This window comes from Sebastes umbrosus, chromosome 11 (genome assembly GCF_015220745.1).
Source record: "Sebastes umbrosus isolate fSebUmb1 chromosome 11, fSebUmb1.pri, whole genome shotgun sequence".
NCBI lineage: Eukaryota > Metazoa > Chordata > Actinopteri > Perciformes > Sebastidae > Sebastes > Sebastes umbrosus.
Window position 1 is genome coordinate 26897071 of NC_051279.1, and position 14390 is coordinate 26911460.

Genomic DNA, 14390 nt, shown 5'->3' on the forward strand with positions numbered 1-14390 from the left:
TCCAACAAATGTTTAAAATGTGTTCTAAAGTGTATGTTAAGCGTTTCCTCCAGCTGTCTGGGACTGTGCTCACTTTGTGAACATCTCTAGCAGCTCTGTGGTATTTAAGAAAAGCTGGCTGGCAACACTTCATGGCCCTGACTGAGTTTATGTAAATGTATACGGAGCTGTTTATCCAAATTTCCAGTATTTGGATATGTAATTACACACAGAGACGCACACACTCAGAGAGAGAGAGAGAGAGAGAGAGAGAGAGAGTCCTCCCTCCCTCCTTCGGTTTCCTGTCAGAGCAGTGCGCGCGCGCGCGTGCGTGTGTGAGTGTGTGTACATGGTGTGTGTGTGTGTGGATGGTTCAGATGGTTCAGCAGTGAGTCTCCAGCTGCTGAGCGGAGCGCAGCGCGCGGCACAGCGGACTCTTTACCCACCTACTTTACCTCTTCATGTGAATGAGACTCTTGTAACGGAGACATGGAGGGACAGCGCTGCTCTTTCTCTTTACGGGGAGTTGTATCTTTATCTGTGTGTTTGTTCAGCGTGCTGCTGCTGCTGGAGCCCGGGACCGCCGGTGAGTTACGCACAAACCTTTATCTGTCTGAGAGCTCACTACTCTGCTCACTAATGTCAGTCTCTCTGTATTTTGAAGCCAACCTGGACTCTGTATTTGTAGTGAGTGTTGTGAAAGGTTGTGTTGGACTCTGTGGTAGTTATCTAGTCGTCTAGTAGGGAAACGTTCCTGTTGAAGCTGCGTTTACGCGCAACAGGTGACTCATCCAGCGGCTGATACTCTGCTCTGCTATGTTGACCAGCTCCTCTCACATTAGATAACTAACAGCACAAGTGTTTTTATTACACACAGAGTACATTAGACAGATGATAGTTTCCACTATGAGATGATAACAGCAGCTATAAGGACTCATCTGTCCTCCAGAAAACCAGAGCAAGTTTGAGAACTTCATGGTTCTATTAAAAGTTATTATTGATCTATGTCTGATTTTCAGTGCGTCAAAAGCTCAATTTAAACACTTTTGACTATTTAAAAGTTGTTCCCAAAGATAATATTACATACATGTAGACAGCACACACACCAATGACAGTTCAGTCGTTCATGTGCTATATCAACATTTCATATGTGCAATAGCAGCCACTTATCAGTCTATTTGATATCTTGTTTTCTACTGTTTACTTACCTAATATATCTTTATTGTTTACTTGCTTATTTATTAGATCTTGTTTTGTTTCTTTACTGATGCATCTTGTTGTTTGCACCGGTGAAAATGGTTTCTATGGGTACCCCCGAGTCTCCCCTTTACAGACATGCCCACTTTATGATAATCACATGCAGTTTGGGGCAAGTCATAGTCAAGTTGTTTGGTCTATAAAATGTCAGAAAATGGTGAAAAATGTTGATCAGTGACGTCCTCAAAAGTCTTGTTTTGTCCACAACTCAAAGATATTCAGTTTACTGTCGTAGAGGAGTAAAGAAACCAGAAAATATTCACATTTAGGGAAAGCTGGAATCAGTGAATCTTGACTTGTTCTTCTTCAAAGATTCCTCAAACCGATTAATCAGTTATCAGAATATGTGGCGATTCATTTAAAAGCTGACAATTAATCTTTGCAGCTGTAAATGTAGTTCCTCAGTTCCAGCGTGATCGTAGTGAAAGAGTGTTTTTGGGGTGATCCTCGTAAGTTTGTGCGGTGGCAGTCAGTCCCACTTTCCCTCCCCTACACTGTAATCTCATGTGTTAACATCAGACTTGGCCACTTTCCATCTGTCATACCGAACGCCTCCCATTTCAGTCAACCACAGAAACCTCCCCACGCCCACGCTTTCTTGACAGGTGGGTAGATTGAACTCAGCATGAAAATGACAAGCACAATTCTGCCTTGGTTGCTTTGAACACACACATCATCATTCCCCTCTTCTTCTTCTTCTTCTCCTTCTCCCCCCCTCTCTCTGCTGTCCCTGCTCTCCTCCCACGGTGGGACCTATTTTGAACCTGGAAATCCCACATACCAGAAGGACTGTGTGGTCCTGCTGCATTGTATGTGTCACAAATAGACACGCGCACACATGCACGAGAAGGAATACAAACTTCCACCCACATGCCCCCATGCTGCCCACCAATACACATCAACACACTCCCTGTTCAGTTCTGAGTTCTCCATGCGGAGCTCCTCAGCCCGGAGGAAGCCGCTCGCCACTCCCCCAGTACCCGAGCAGCTTGACATTTTGGTTATCCAAACACCGGGGGCCGGACTCTGTTGTTTTTATATTTCTTTCTTTGTTTGCTTCCAATTGATGTCGATAACCATCCGCTCAGTGGGCCGTCGCAGGAAGGGTCCTTCTTCCTTCCTTTCCAGGGAATCTTAGTGTCCGAGCAGAGGCCACCGAGTGCCTGTACATTCCCCAGTCGTTGTGCTTAGCCAAGATAGCGCTGGGTACGAGCTATTCTGGAGGTGCCAATCAAAAATAAGGGCTGAAAGGGAAGCAGGAAGCTGTATGAACGGGGAAATGGATGAATATATACTTTAAGGTACAGAGGGATTGTCTTCTGGGTAGGGCTGTCAATCAATTAAAATAGTCATTCGTGATTAAACACACATTTTTTTATCTGTTCAAAATGTATCTTAAAGGTAAATTTGTCAAGTATTTAATACTCTTATCAACATGGGAGTTGGCAACTATGCTGCTTTATGCAAATGTATGTATGTATTTATTATTGGAAATAAATTAACAACACAAAACAATGACAAATATTGTCCTCGCCAAAATTTGCCTTTAGTTTGGAGCATTATTTAGCCTCCTTTGCGACAAGCCAGTATGACACGGTTGGTACCAATGGATTCCTTAGGTTTTCTACTGAGTTCTATTCTAGTTGAGCCCGCTACAACCTAACAATCGCAAGTTGCATTAATGCGTTAAAGAAATTAAGTGGTGCTAAAACGAAGTTGCGTTAAAACGTTATTATCGTGTTAACTTTGACTGACGTACTTCTGGGAGATTCATTATGTGTATTATTGAAGATGCAGAAGAATTCAGCAGTTTGAGAGAGAGAGCTCTTCTCACTGTGTGAAATAGTTTGTGTGTGTGGGCACTGTCCAGTCCCACAAAACCCAGAGTCATGTGTTTACACTGACTTTATTAGGCTTCAGTGTGTAGAAGAGGAGAGGAGAGAAGAGGTCACCCACTTTAACCTCACTGAAGTGTCTCCCTTTGATTTTCTTACCATATTAGTCGTCTTCTCCTCTCTACTCGCTTCGCTGACTCTAGGGTCAAAGAGAAGAAGGATGGATGGAGGCGGAGGTGGCAGAGAGAGAGAGAGAGGGAACCGGAGAAAGTCAAGGAAGGGAGATAAAGACGGGAGGATTATGGGAGAGAGGTGGATTAAGAGGGAGTTGTCGAGGTGGGAGGATAACTTTCAGGAGCAGAGGGAGAGAGCTGAGCCGCCTGCTGTGGCAGTTATGTAGCCCCGCGCTGCCTCTTGCCAGTTGTCTCGCCTCATTTCAGTGACAGGATCAGCCCCGAAGGAAGGAAGGATTCTTATTTCCACAGAGATGTTTTCATTGCATTGCTCCAGTTATCTATTTTAGACAGAAGAACCTTAGCTTCACACAGGGATCACGCTCTCTAAATGTGGACACCATCACTCAATAAATGATAATAAATTAACACATGAATTAGGGCTGTCAATCGATTAAAATATCTAAGTCCACATTTTTTTATCTGTTCAAAATGTACCTTAAAGGGAGATTTGTCAAATATTTAAAACTCAAATCAACATTGGAGTGGGCAGAAATGTATTTATATATTTATTATTGGAAATCAATTAACAACACAAAACAATGACAGATATTGTCCAGAAACCCTCACAGGTACTGCATTTAGCATAAAATATATGCTCAAATCATAACATGGCAAACTGCAGCCCAACAGGCAACAACAGCTGTCAGTGTGTCAGTGTGCTGACTTGACTATGACTTGCCCCAAACTGCATGTGATTATCATAAAGTGGGCATGTCTGTAAAGGGGAGACTCATGGGTACCCATAGAACCCATTTTAATTCACATATCTTGAGGTCAGAGGTCAAGAGACTTAGGTTCAGGCAACCAAACCACTAAGTAAGGTTTAGGAAAAGCATCACGGTTGGGCTTAAAATAAGTACGTATACTAAGTAAAATACGTACGGAAACAACGTAGCATCAGTACGGATAACATGTCACAAACGTCAATAAAACATGTGACAAACATGTGTCACTAACATAACTTATAAAACAAAACACCGGTGTCCTGATGCGGCTGCCCAACCGCCCGCTATAAGCATTCTTTCTCGCTTTTTTTATTCTACGTTACTAACTCTTACCGTAGCACATTTACGGGGATGCATTTACAGTGCAGTCATTACAAACTACATGGCGTACAAATGACGGAAATCAATAAAGGCGTTCTTATTGGATGCTAAATGCCTTGCGCATTATTACATTGGAGTTAGTTGAAAGCGTAGTGTGTCTCATACAGATGCTAAAGGGTGCCTTGGTACGTCGCCATTGGACGCCGAGGGGCCACTGACAAAGCATTGGTACTTAGAAGAAGAAGAAAGGCACTTTATTAATCCCTGAGGGGAAATTCATTTTTTTTACTCTGTTATATTCAGGACACACATGTCATGAGAGAAATGTCAGAGCGAGGGGGCTTCCCCTGCCCAAGAGGCAAACTGGCATCTCTCCAGCGACCAGTTCACACTCAGTACTTGGTCCATGCAGGGACTTGAACCGGCGACCCTCCGGTTCCCAACCCAAGTCGCCCCAAACAAGTAATGAGTTGGGAGTGAGAACGGGTTGGTTAATTAGGGTGTCTGAGACCCCCCCGTATGTAGCACACTGAAACAGCCCCACATCTGTTATCATTATTGAAATATTACTAAATCATGATTGACACCTTATCCCAATCGAGCCTTGCCCATTTTAAACCACTGAGAAGAGCACATACATAAAACACAAATACAGAAATCGCTTGTGAAAAATTAACAGACAACAGAACAGTTGGGACGCCATCACTCACAGTAAGAAGCTGATTGAGAAAATTGGTTTGCAGGCCCTTTGAGTGACACTGACCTATAGTGCGTCTGCCTGGTGTGCAGATTTTTCACTTTTTTTTCCATTCACATTTGAGCCGTTTGGAGCGGTCTTTCCTGTATACGGGTGATAAACTGCAGTCAAGTTTCCTGTCTGTCCTCCCGTCCACTGTGAGCTCACATCCTCAGTGGACTTCCAAACCACCGAGGATGTGAGGAGAGGGGAGGGAAGAGAGGGGGACGAGGTGCTCTGTTTGCTTTTATATGACAGGGAGTTTACATGCTGATGAGCATCATTTAATAAAGTTTGCAGTGGAATTTACATTTGTGATTCAGTACATAGATTGTTTTGTTGTTTAGATGATGTTAGAGTACAAAAGTGGAGGACCAACTTGTTGATTTGTGGCAACAACGCAAGTGTTTATTTAACGTGTCTCCATGACTTCATCCATCCACCCTTTGTGAATTTTCAGTACGAAGTAGCTTACTTGCCGACCTTGAGACCTTTAAGAAAAGGGAGGATTTCAAAACCAACCACGACGCAACAACAGCACCACTGAGTTCTGAAACACGTTATTTCCAGAGGCTTGCGCCGAATCAAGCAAATCCCAAGTTTGGACGCTGCACGCTGTGGCGAGCGCGGCTTAAACATGAGCTCAAACTGAGCTGTGTCACGAGCATAGACTGCTCTCTTCCACCGGGAAACAACAATTGGTGTAGTTCTATTGTCGTCCGGATGGAAACAGTAGGGATTATACACGCTGTTCAGTTCCATAAACAGGTTGAGATAACGAAAAGGGAAAAAAGTGTGAAAATTAATAAATCGGGAGAAATACAGGAGAATTGTGACCTGGGAGGAAACCGGGAGAGGGCGGTGAAGGGTTGGCAACTATGCAAACTAGCGCAAAAGCTAACATCGCTAATTCTTCCTGCCCTTCGTCCGCCATGTTTGTTTGCACTAAAGTCACGTTTTGATCGCGAGAGATTTTGCAAGATTTCCGTGTTTTTTAATGGGGACTCTTGTTCATGAATGAATCTGTTAGTGTATGTGTGCTGTTTTGGCCAGATCGTTGCTCTCCACACACGGCAGGAACAAAACTGTTAAATTCATCATAACATGTCATTATGTGTGGGCTTTCTCACGTTTTCAACATCTGTTAGGATGTGAAAAAATCTTTTAGTGCGGGCCAGCCATCAGCTAACCATCTCCTGGCTTCTTTTATTTACCATACAGACATGAGTTTGGTGTCATTCTTCTCATCTTACTCTTGGCAAGAAAGCAAATTTCCCAAAATCTCGAACTTTGCATTTAAATGAAAGATGAATGGGTTCATATTACCTCCTGTCATGTGATAAAATTCCAACAAGTCCTCCATATTGTGAATGGTACGCTGTTTATATCATTCAAAATCATTTTTGGCAGTCTTTTTTTAGAAAGAAAAATAGCTACAAAATATATACCTTAATAAAGACCCTTCATATTTTTGCCACGTGCATAATTCTCTTTGTCATTTCAGAAAACGTTATTATTATTTACTGGAGCATGTTGCATTTTAATCTTAATGTAGACACTTTTTCTGGTTCTATATAGTGAAACCATAGGTATTTATCAAGGCTATTCATTGGTGTGACAGCCAGACGGAAGCAGGCCACAGTAGCACGATTTCCCTCCTGCACTAACAGGAACACAAAGAAATCTCACATTTCAATTACGGCCCCTTCAGGAGCCATCGAGAGCACGCTTAATGACAGTCCACGCTTTTCCTCCTCCGCTTTCCTGTGACTCGCTGAGGTCACTTGTGTTTTCATACTATAATTCCTACACATGGACTATGGCAGCAGGAAAAAGTGCAGCCGCAATAAAAGAGAGAGTCAAAGCGCTTCAGCAGCTGGAACAATGACCCACATACCACCACGGACCTTCATGCACAGTAACCCTTTAACTTTCCGCACCAGCACAATCTGCTGGATCTTCAAAGTAAAAGCTGCAGCCTGTAACTAGCTGAGATCAACAGCGCTGTTATTTTATCGTAAATCCAGAAATGGGGATATTTAGCATACTCACTGGTATTTTCCTTTTGTCTAGGGTTTACCCTTTGAACCGTTTGATGCTAAATGAATGTCCCCTGTTCTCAGTCATAACTCAGTCAAATCGAAACATTACACAGTTACTTGAACTTTTCTTAGAATGATAGAAGTTTGTCATAGAAAAAGCCAGGTATTTATATCCCTAAACTAGGGCTGTCAAAGTTAATGTGATAATAACACAATAATAACGCGTTAATACAAATTCGTTTTAACACCACTAATTTCTTTAATGCATTAAAGTTAGAATGGAGATGCTGGTATCATATGAAACTAAAAAACCTAAGGAATCCATTGGTAGCAACCATGTCATACTAGCTTGTCATGAAGGAGGTTAAATAACGCTCCAAACCTGCGCCAAATTTTGGCGAGGAAAAACTGTCATGGCCATTTTCAAAGGGGTCTCTTGACCTCTGACCTCAAGATATGTGAATGAAAAAAGGTTCTATGGGTACCCACGAGTTTCCCCTTTACAGACATGCCCACTTTATGATAATCACATGCAGTTTTGAACAAGTCATGATCTGTTAGGCTTGAGTTTTCCATGTTATGATTTGAGCATATTGTTTTATGCTACATGCAGTACCTGTGAGGGTTTCTGGACAATATTTGTCATTGTTTTGTGTTGTTAATTGATTTCCAATAATAAATATATACATACATTTGCATAAAGCAGCATATTTGCCCACTCCCATGTTGATAAGAGTATTAAATACTTGACAAATCTCCCTATAAGGTGCATTTAGAACACAAAATAAAGGGCGAGAAAGAGTGAAAACCAAGCAAACATAGCCTGGGTTCAAACAGAGTTAAACAGAGTTAATCTTTTACCAGCAAGAACTGACAGATAATCAACAGCTGACGGTAAATGTGTTCTTAATGTGTAATCAGTATTGCACAACAGTACAATAAAGATGAATGAACACCATAAAAGAATTGGTGTAACTCTAGCCGTCCCTCATTCAGATCCATTCAGTCTCTGCTGCTCTAAATCAGCAGCTTTTATTTGTCTCGGAGGTTGTGTGTGGGTGTTAGCGCTCTGTTATTTCACCGCTCTCTGTCCTGCCCCAAAACTATGATGGTATGTGTCTTGAAAGTATATTAACTGTGCTTAATGCACACAAACACACACATCCTCCACCCGTATAAACACACACTGCAGCGGTCTTAAAGGAGAATGTGTATAGAGTTTGAAGACACGAAGGAGGGTGATGAGAATCCATGCGAGCCAAACCTCCTGTGGTCGGGTTTCACAGGTCAGCTCTGCAGACGTGCAGCCATGTCAGTTGATTTAGCGATAGCACAGACTGCGGTTGTTTGCAGTTGTTTTGTCTATGTCTTGGATTTCAGACGTGTGAGGGCTGTTGTTGTTGTTGTTGGTGGTGAAGTGGTTTTTCAGACATCTGTCAAGGAGTCTGTTAAGTATGTGTGTGAGTATGTACTTTATACCTGCATCTCTGTTATCTGAACTGTTTAATAGAACAGTTTGACACTGATGATAATAACTAACGGCGGGTTTCCTCCAAATGTTCCCGGGACTTTTAAATATTTGAATATTCAAAGATTCTGGATTTTTCAATGAGGGAGTTTTACTACTTTTTTTGTTGAAAAACCATATCAGGTACACGTTAATATTCAAATCTGAGTTTTTTTATTATTATTATTTCTTAAAACATGTCTGGCCACCAAGCAATCAAGATGCTGATATTAGATGTGTTCAGTAGAGCATTGCAACCCACATTTCAGGCCCATTGCAATATAAATAGCCTGTGGATTAATTAAGAAAACTTAATTAAAAATCACCTTGACATTTGTAATAAAGCTGAAATCAAGTTCTACAACATAACAGGTTGCACAAGGCCCAGACTGTCGCCAGTTAAATGCCACCAGCTTAAAGTAACTAAGAGGAACTTTCTTTTTGTGTTGATTTTGGCCGTTCCTGTGGACAAAAGCGGTAGTGTTTCTGAGCACCAGAGTCCCTTTAGAAAACCTCTCATTTTACTGCAGCAGGGTGTGACAGTCCTGGTTCTGGTTCCCCCATGACCTCCCTTACCTCCATCTGGGCCTCCAGCCTCCACTAACGTGGTGTCGGTGTTGGCTCTCAGCGGAGACCGGCGGAGCAGCGAGGCGAAGCTCTGTTCCTGGCCAGAGGAAGAGCCGCTGCTGCCGGGCGCGGAGCTCTCCACTTCCTGCCGGAGCTCCGAATGCAGGTCGAATGCGGCAGCGAAGCCGGATCCCGGTCTGTCCACGGCAGGCTGGTCACTGCTTGAGTCTGAGCTGAAGAAGTTTCTGGTGAACCAGCTTGATTTCGTCTGATTTCGCCGGAATCAGACCCGTTGGTATCGATGACGCATTAGGAATAACTATATAGAAATAGCCAAACTTCTCGCTGATGGTCTCGTTTGCTTATGCAGCTCATACAGAGGCATGGGTATTACATTGAGACAAGATATGGAGGACTGATCTGCTACATAGACATTTTATAGAGAGCAAAGCTACAGATAAAAAGTTGAAATGATGACATGAGAGGAGTGTTACTGATATGGTGGATAAGACAGAAACAGTTACAGTGAGCAGCAATGTGCTGGTAAACTGTACAGTGACCTGTAGTTGTTTTGAAAGCTACCAAATCACAGAGGGTTCTAGTATTGTAGTATCTAGTGCTGTAGTAGATACTCATTTATTTTAGAAAATCGACCGTGAGCACATTTCACTTTGTCAGAAAGACCAAAGAAAAAATGAAACTATGAATTATTGCATTGCAGCTAGTGGACCAGATGCAACCTTGGGCGTCGACAGGACTTGAGCCAGAACCAGTCACTGCTGTTCATTTCAAACACAAGTGTAGGAAAAAGCTGATATAATGTACATGGTACAGAGCCGGAAGGAATTCAGCGTTCTGCTCAGCGGAGCCGAACCAGGGCAGACGCTTGGCGACACGGAGGCTTAAACTCAGACCTCCCAGCTGGAGGAGGGTTCCCTTCTGCACCACAACACCTGTATACTATACACAGAGATCCCCACCCACCCCGTAAGCCAGCCTTATTTCAACGCATGGAGAAACCTTCTTTTCTAGACACAAAAAAGCATATTTAAGCTCTGCAACCTTCAGACTAAACTGGGTTTCGTACACAGCCTCGCCTATAGGCCATCAGTCAGGGAGCTCGGAGTCAGAGAGGCAGGTCTGAACAGGTCACAGAGCGGAGGGAGATCACAGAGGCGTAGGCGGCTCAAGTCATGCTCGGGAGAATGACAGGGGTGAGATTGTAGTGATTACACTGCCAGCCCAGGCAGCATGCGACCTGTACTGTACCGCATGCAATACCGTCCAATCAGCCACGGTGATGATATCAAACTATGTAACTGTATCTCAGAGCAGATTATTCCTTTAACCCCTTAACACACAGACGGCCAGGCTAGCTTGTCGGAAGAACGTTAAATAATGCTACGAAGTTATAAGTACATTTTGGTGAGGAAAAACTGGCATGGCCATTTTCAAAGGAGTCCCTTGACCCCTGACCTCAAGATATGTGAATAAAAATGGGTTCTATGGATACCCACGAGTCTCCCCTTTACAGACATGCCCACTTTATGATAATCACATGCAGTTTTTTTGCATGAAGTATAAATGTGTTTTTTTCTCCTATACTATATTGATGTATTTTAATATTTCTGTATACTGGGGTCCATAAACAGTCTTGGAATTATATAAATTGGGTAACACTGTAAAGCTGCGAGTCTTGTGGATCCAATGAGCCCAACTGTATTCATGTGTGATGATGTTAGTCCCCATAGGAGACATTTCATTGTAATGAGATCATTTTTTTAAACATAAAATGACCTGTGGTGACCTCTAGGATAATCACAGCCTCATGAAACTTTACAACCACAAACTAGAGACCTAGAGCATTCAGAGGATGGATGGCTTTCCTAGGTAGATTGACAATAAGGGGGTTTCTGAGCAGTTTCCAGAACACAAGTGCTCGCCATCCAATCGCCTGAAAAATGCAATTCTTGCAGAAATCTCCAAATATCAAAAGTTTTTGATCCCAAATCACAGCATGGCTTTTTCTATGGTGTTCCTCAAGGTCTTGTTGTCTTAATGTGATATTTAGGAGGGATTATTGGTCATTTTTGTTAATTCACGAGTGGTAAAAATTGGTTAAATGTAGCACTAAAGCTGTGTAACAAATGGTATCAACCCAAAAATTGCTGCAATAATTCATGAGACATAATTGAGCATGGGGATGACCATCACATACTTCTATCACGTTCTAAGCTCTTACGCTTTAACAATATATTTTAATTCATTCATTCATTTATTAATCATTTTTTATTTCTTATTCATGACTAGAATAACTTGACAAATAGTGCTGAACTGCAATCTTCAGGTTCTCAGCTTTCAGATGACGTACACCACTTCTATGTGACATCTACTGCTGACTTTTTATCTTCCCCTCTAACAAAAGAGGACATAACTGTAAGGGGTTAACCAAGCTATAGCCTCTTAAACATAAAAAGAACATCCAGTAAATGAGAAACAAGGTCAAGTTTATAATTAGCCACGTTAGTCATGTTTTCTGGAAACCTTGTGAATCAGTAATTATTGATTTGACTTCACAGTTGACAGATTTCAAAAGAGATTATTCACCTTTTACTTCCTGAAAATATACAGCATTCACAACAGGTCAGACAAACACTCCACATCCTGTCTTTGATGCATGAGTGAATTAAAAATAGATGGAACTTGATTCATTGCTTCTTTCAGGAAATCCTTTTTCATAGCCAGTTTTTGAATTCCGTGAGGTTTTGGGTCATGTATCTAAAGTGGTTTGATGTAAGAAATTGCTGTAGCTTGGCACAGGATGCCTATTGATTCAGCCGTGGTTGTCCGTGTTGGTGTTTTAGTGTGGTCGTGGCCTATTTTTGTATGGCTCAATGGTTTCCTTAGGCTCCCCATCCAGCACATTTGAGGTGGTTGATGTAGTCGTCCGCAGTGCAGGCCGGTGGAGGTGTTTCCCTGCATGTGGTTGTCTGTGTTGACAGTTGTTTAGGGTTCAGACCGGTTAACATTCAGGCAGCTGATGCTTTCCTGTGGCTCCAACCTACTGTGTGATGTACAGTATGGAATTTACAGCAGGGATGCACCAATCAAACTTGACTTTTTGGTCAAAACTATTTTATTTTGCAGTGCTGCTGCCACCCCTCGGCTTTGCAGATATTTAAAGAAGCCCTAGAACTTGTTGGCGTAGCGAGCGGGAAATAGTTCCAAACAGCTGATATGTTCGTTGTTAGCTCTCTCAGCGATTCGTCTACCGCCGATGCATGACCTAGTACATGCACGTGTAATCAGACATACACATAGAATTGAATTGAATAGATTGGCCCCATTGTCACCAATGCCCAATGTCCAGCTTTTTGAGTCAGTACCAGCCCGATATCTGATATCCATACTTGCCAACCCTCTCGATTTTCCCGGGAGACTCCCGTTTTTCATCGCCCTCTCCCGGTTTCCTCCCGGGGTCACAATTCTCCCATATTTCTCCAAATTTACGGCAATTTTTCACACCTTATTGTTCTTTTCATTATCTCAATCTGTTTCTAGCTCTGAACAGTGCGTATAATCTCTACTGTTTCCAACCGGACAACGATACAGCTGAATCAAAATGTAGTTTCACGGCAGAAGAGAGCATGTCTACGCTTGCAGACATAGGCGCGGTTCAAGCTCATGTTTGAGCTGCGCTCGCCGCTGGGTTCAACGCACATCGCAGCGCCCAAAGTTGAGCTTTGCTCGGCGTAGCGGAAAGCTGTCGTGGCGCGACGCAAGCCACTGGAAAAAAGGGTTTCAGAGCGTTATCGTGTTGTGTCTGAAAGGGGCCTTCAGTAAGTGAGAGACGGAGAGAAATGGAGAGAAGCTGGGCGAAAAAAATAATAAAAAAGTTATCTAGTTATCTAAAAATGAGTTAATGCCAGAAATTCACACGCCAAGTTCATACTACAGGGGCAAATGATTCAGTTTTCTTTCCTGAGAATTAAAGGTAGAATTAAAAGTTTAACATATTAACATATTTTGTGTGTGTTCTGTAGGTATGCCACCTTTCTACCCAATGAGTCAGCTGTGTAAGTTCTGTGATGAGGAGCTGTCCTCCTGTAGCGGTACGGGGACCTGCATGTCCAACTGCTCCATCACATCCATCTGTTTTGACACCAACGAGGTCTGTGTCTCTATCTGGTAGGTACCCGAGAGCAGAAAACTGCCTTCATCTCTTCAATTTACGAGATAGCTCTTAATGTGTGCAGTTTTAGCCGTTAAGTCTCTGCTCTGTCTGTCTCTTAGGAGGAAGAACGAGACAGTCTTCTCCATCGAAACTCTGTGTCATGACCCGTCCAAGCCGCTCTATGGTATTATGCTGGAAGACTACAACAGCTCCACCTGTGTGATGAAGGAGAAGAACATAACGAGTGGGATGGCTCACGTCTGCTCCTGTAGCGACGAGGAGTGTAACGACAAACTGTTGTTCACCCCCAGTGAGTACATGATGAAACTAACACCCTTTACTGAGCATTTTGGCATCTTTCAGCTCATTGTTTTGGTTTTGCTGAACTGGGTAAGTCATCAGCTTTGTTTCCAGCCACAGCAGGCAGCTATTTTCAATGGAAAACACTCTGATAAACCCACTGTACACTATCTGACCAGCATCAAACAGCAGATAAACAAAGTTAGTGACTGTAGCTGGTGGAGCACTTAGCAGCTAAATAGAAAAATATTTCCATCGGGAGTTGGTGGAGACAAAAACAGAACTATAAAGAGAACTGACATTAGACCTACATTGTTAGTGTCCAGAAGCACAACTCCAAATAATGCTAATGTTGGTTCGTGTCTGCTGGATCTGTAAATAGGTAATTGCTTGCCAATGCGTGGTCGAAAAAAAAATCAATTAATGCTTCTTTAAAGGGCCAGTGTGTAACATTTAGGGGGATATATTGGCAGGAACGGAATATGATATTAATAAGTATGTTTTCTTTAGTGTATAATCACATGATAATAAGAGTCGTTGTGTTTTCGTTAGCTTAGAATGAGCATGCAGTCTCCTCACCTCACCACTAGATACCTCCAGATCACAGGCGCAGTTTGCGTTGGTTTACTGAACCCCCTAGGAATGCATCTATATTGTTTATAATAACGTAGAACTAATCATTTATTGTAATGATGAATAATATTGACCTTG

The 14390-nt window shown here is 42.5% G+C and overlaps 1 protein-coding gene across 2 annotated transcripts in view; it reads left to right on the forward strand.

The window, feature by feature from the left end:
• The first annotated feature begins 302 nt into the window (after positions 1 to 302).
• tgfbr2b (transforming growth factor beta receptor 2b) overlaps positions 303 to 14390 on the forward strand; it is a 44979-nt gene continuing 30891 nt past the window's right edge. Inside the window, exons 1-3 of one of the 2 annotated variants that reach the window (XM_037783589.1) lie at positions 303 to 565; positions 13249 to 13393; positions 13499 to 13689. In XM_037783589.1, coding sequence (XP_037639517.1) covers positions 469 to 565; positions 13249 to 13393; positions 13499 to 13689 — 433 coding nt within the window. In that variant the 5' untranslated portion in view covers positions 303 to 468. The remainder of the gene's footprint in view (positions 566 to 13248; positions 13394 to 13498; positions 13690 to 14390) is intronic. The other variant, XM_037783590.1, reaches the window with a different exon arrangement.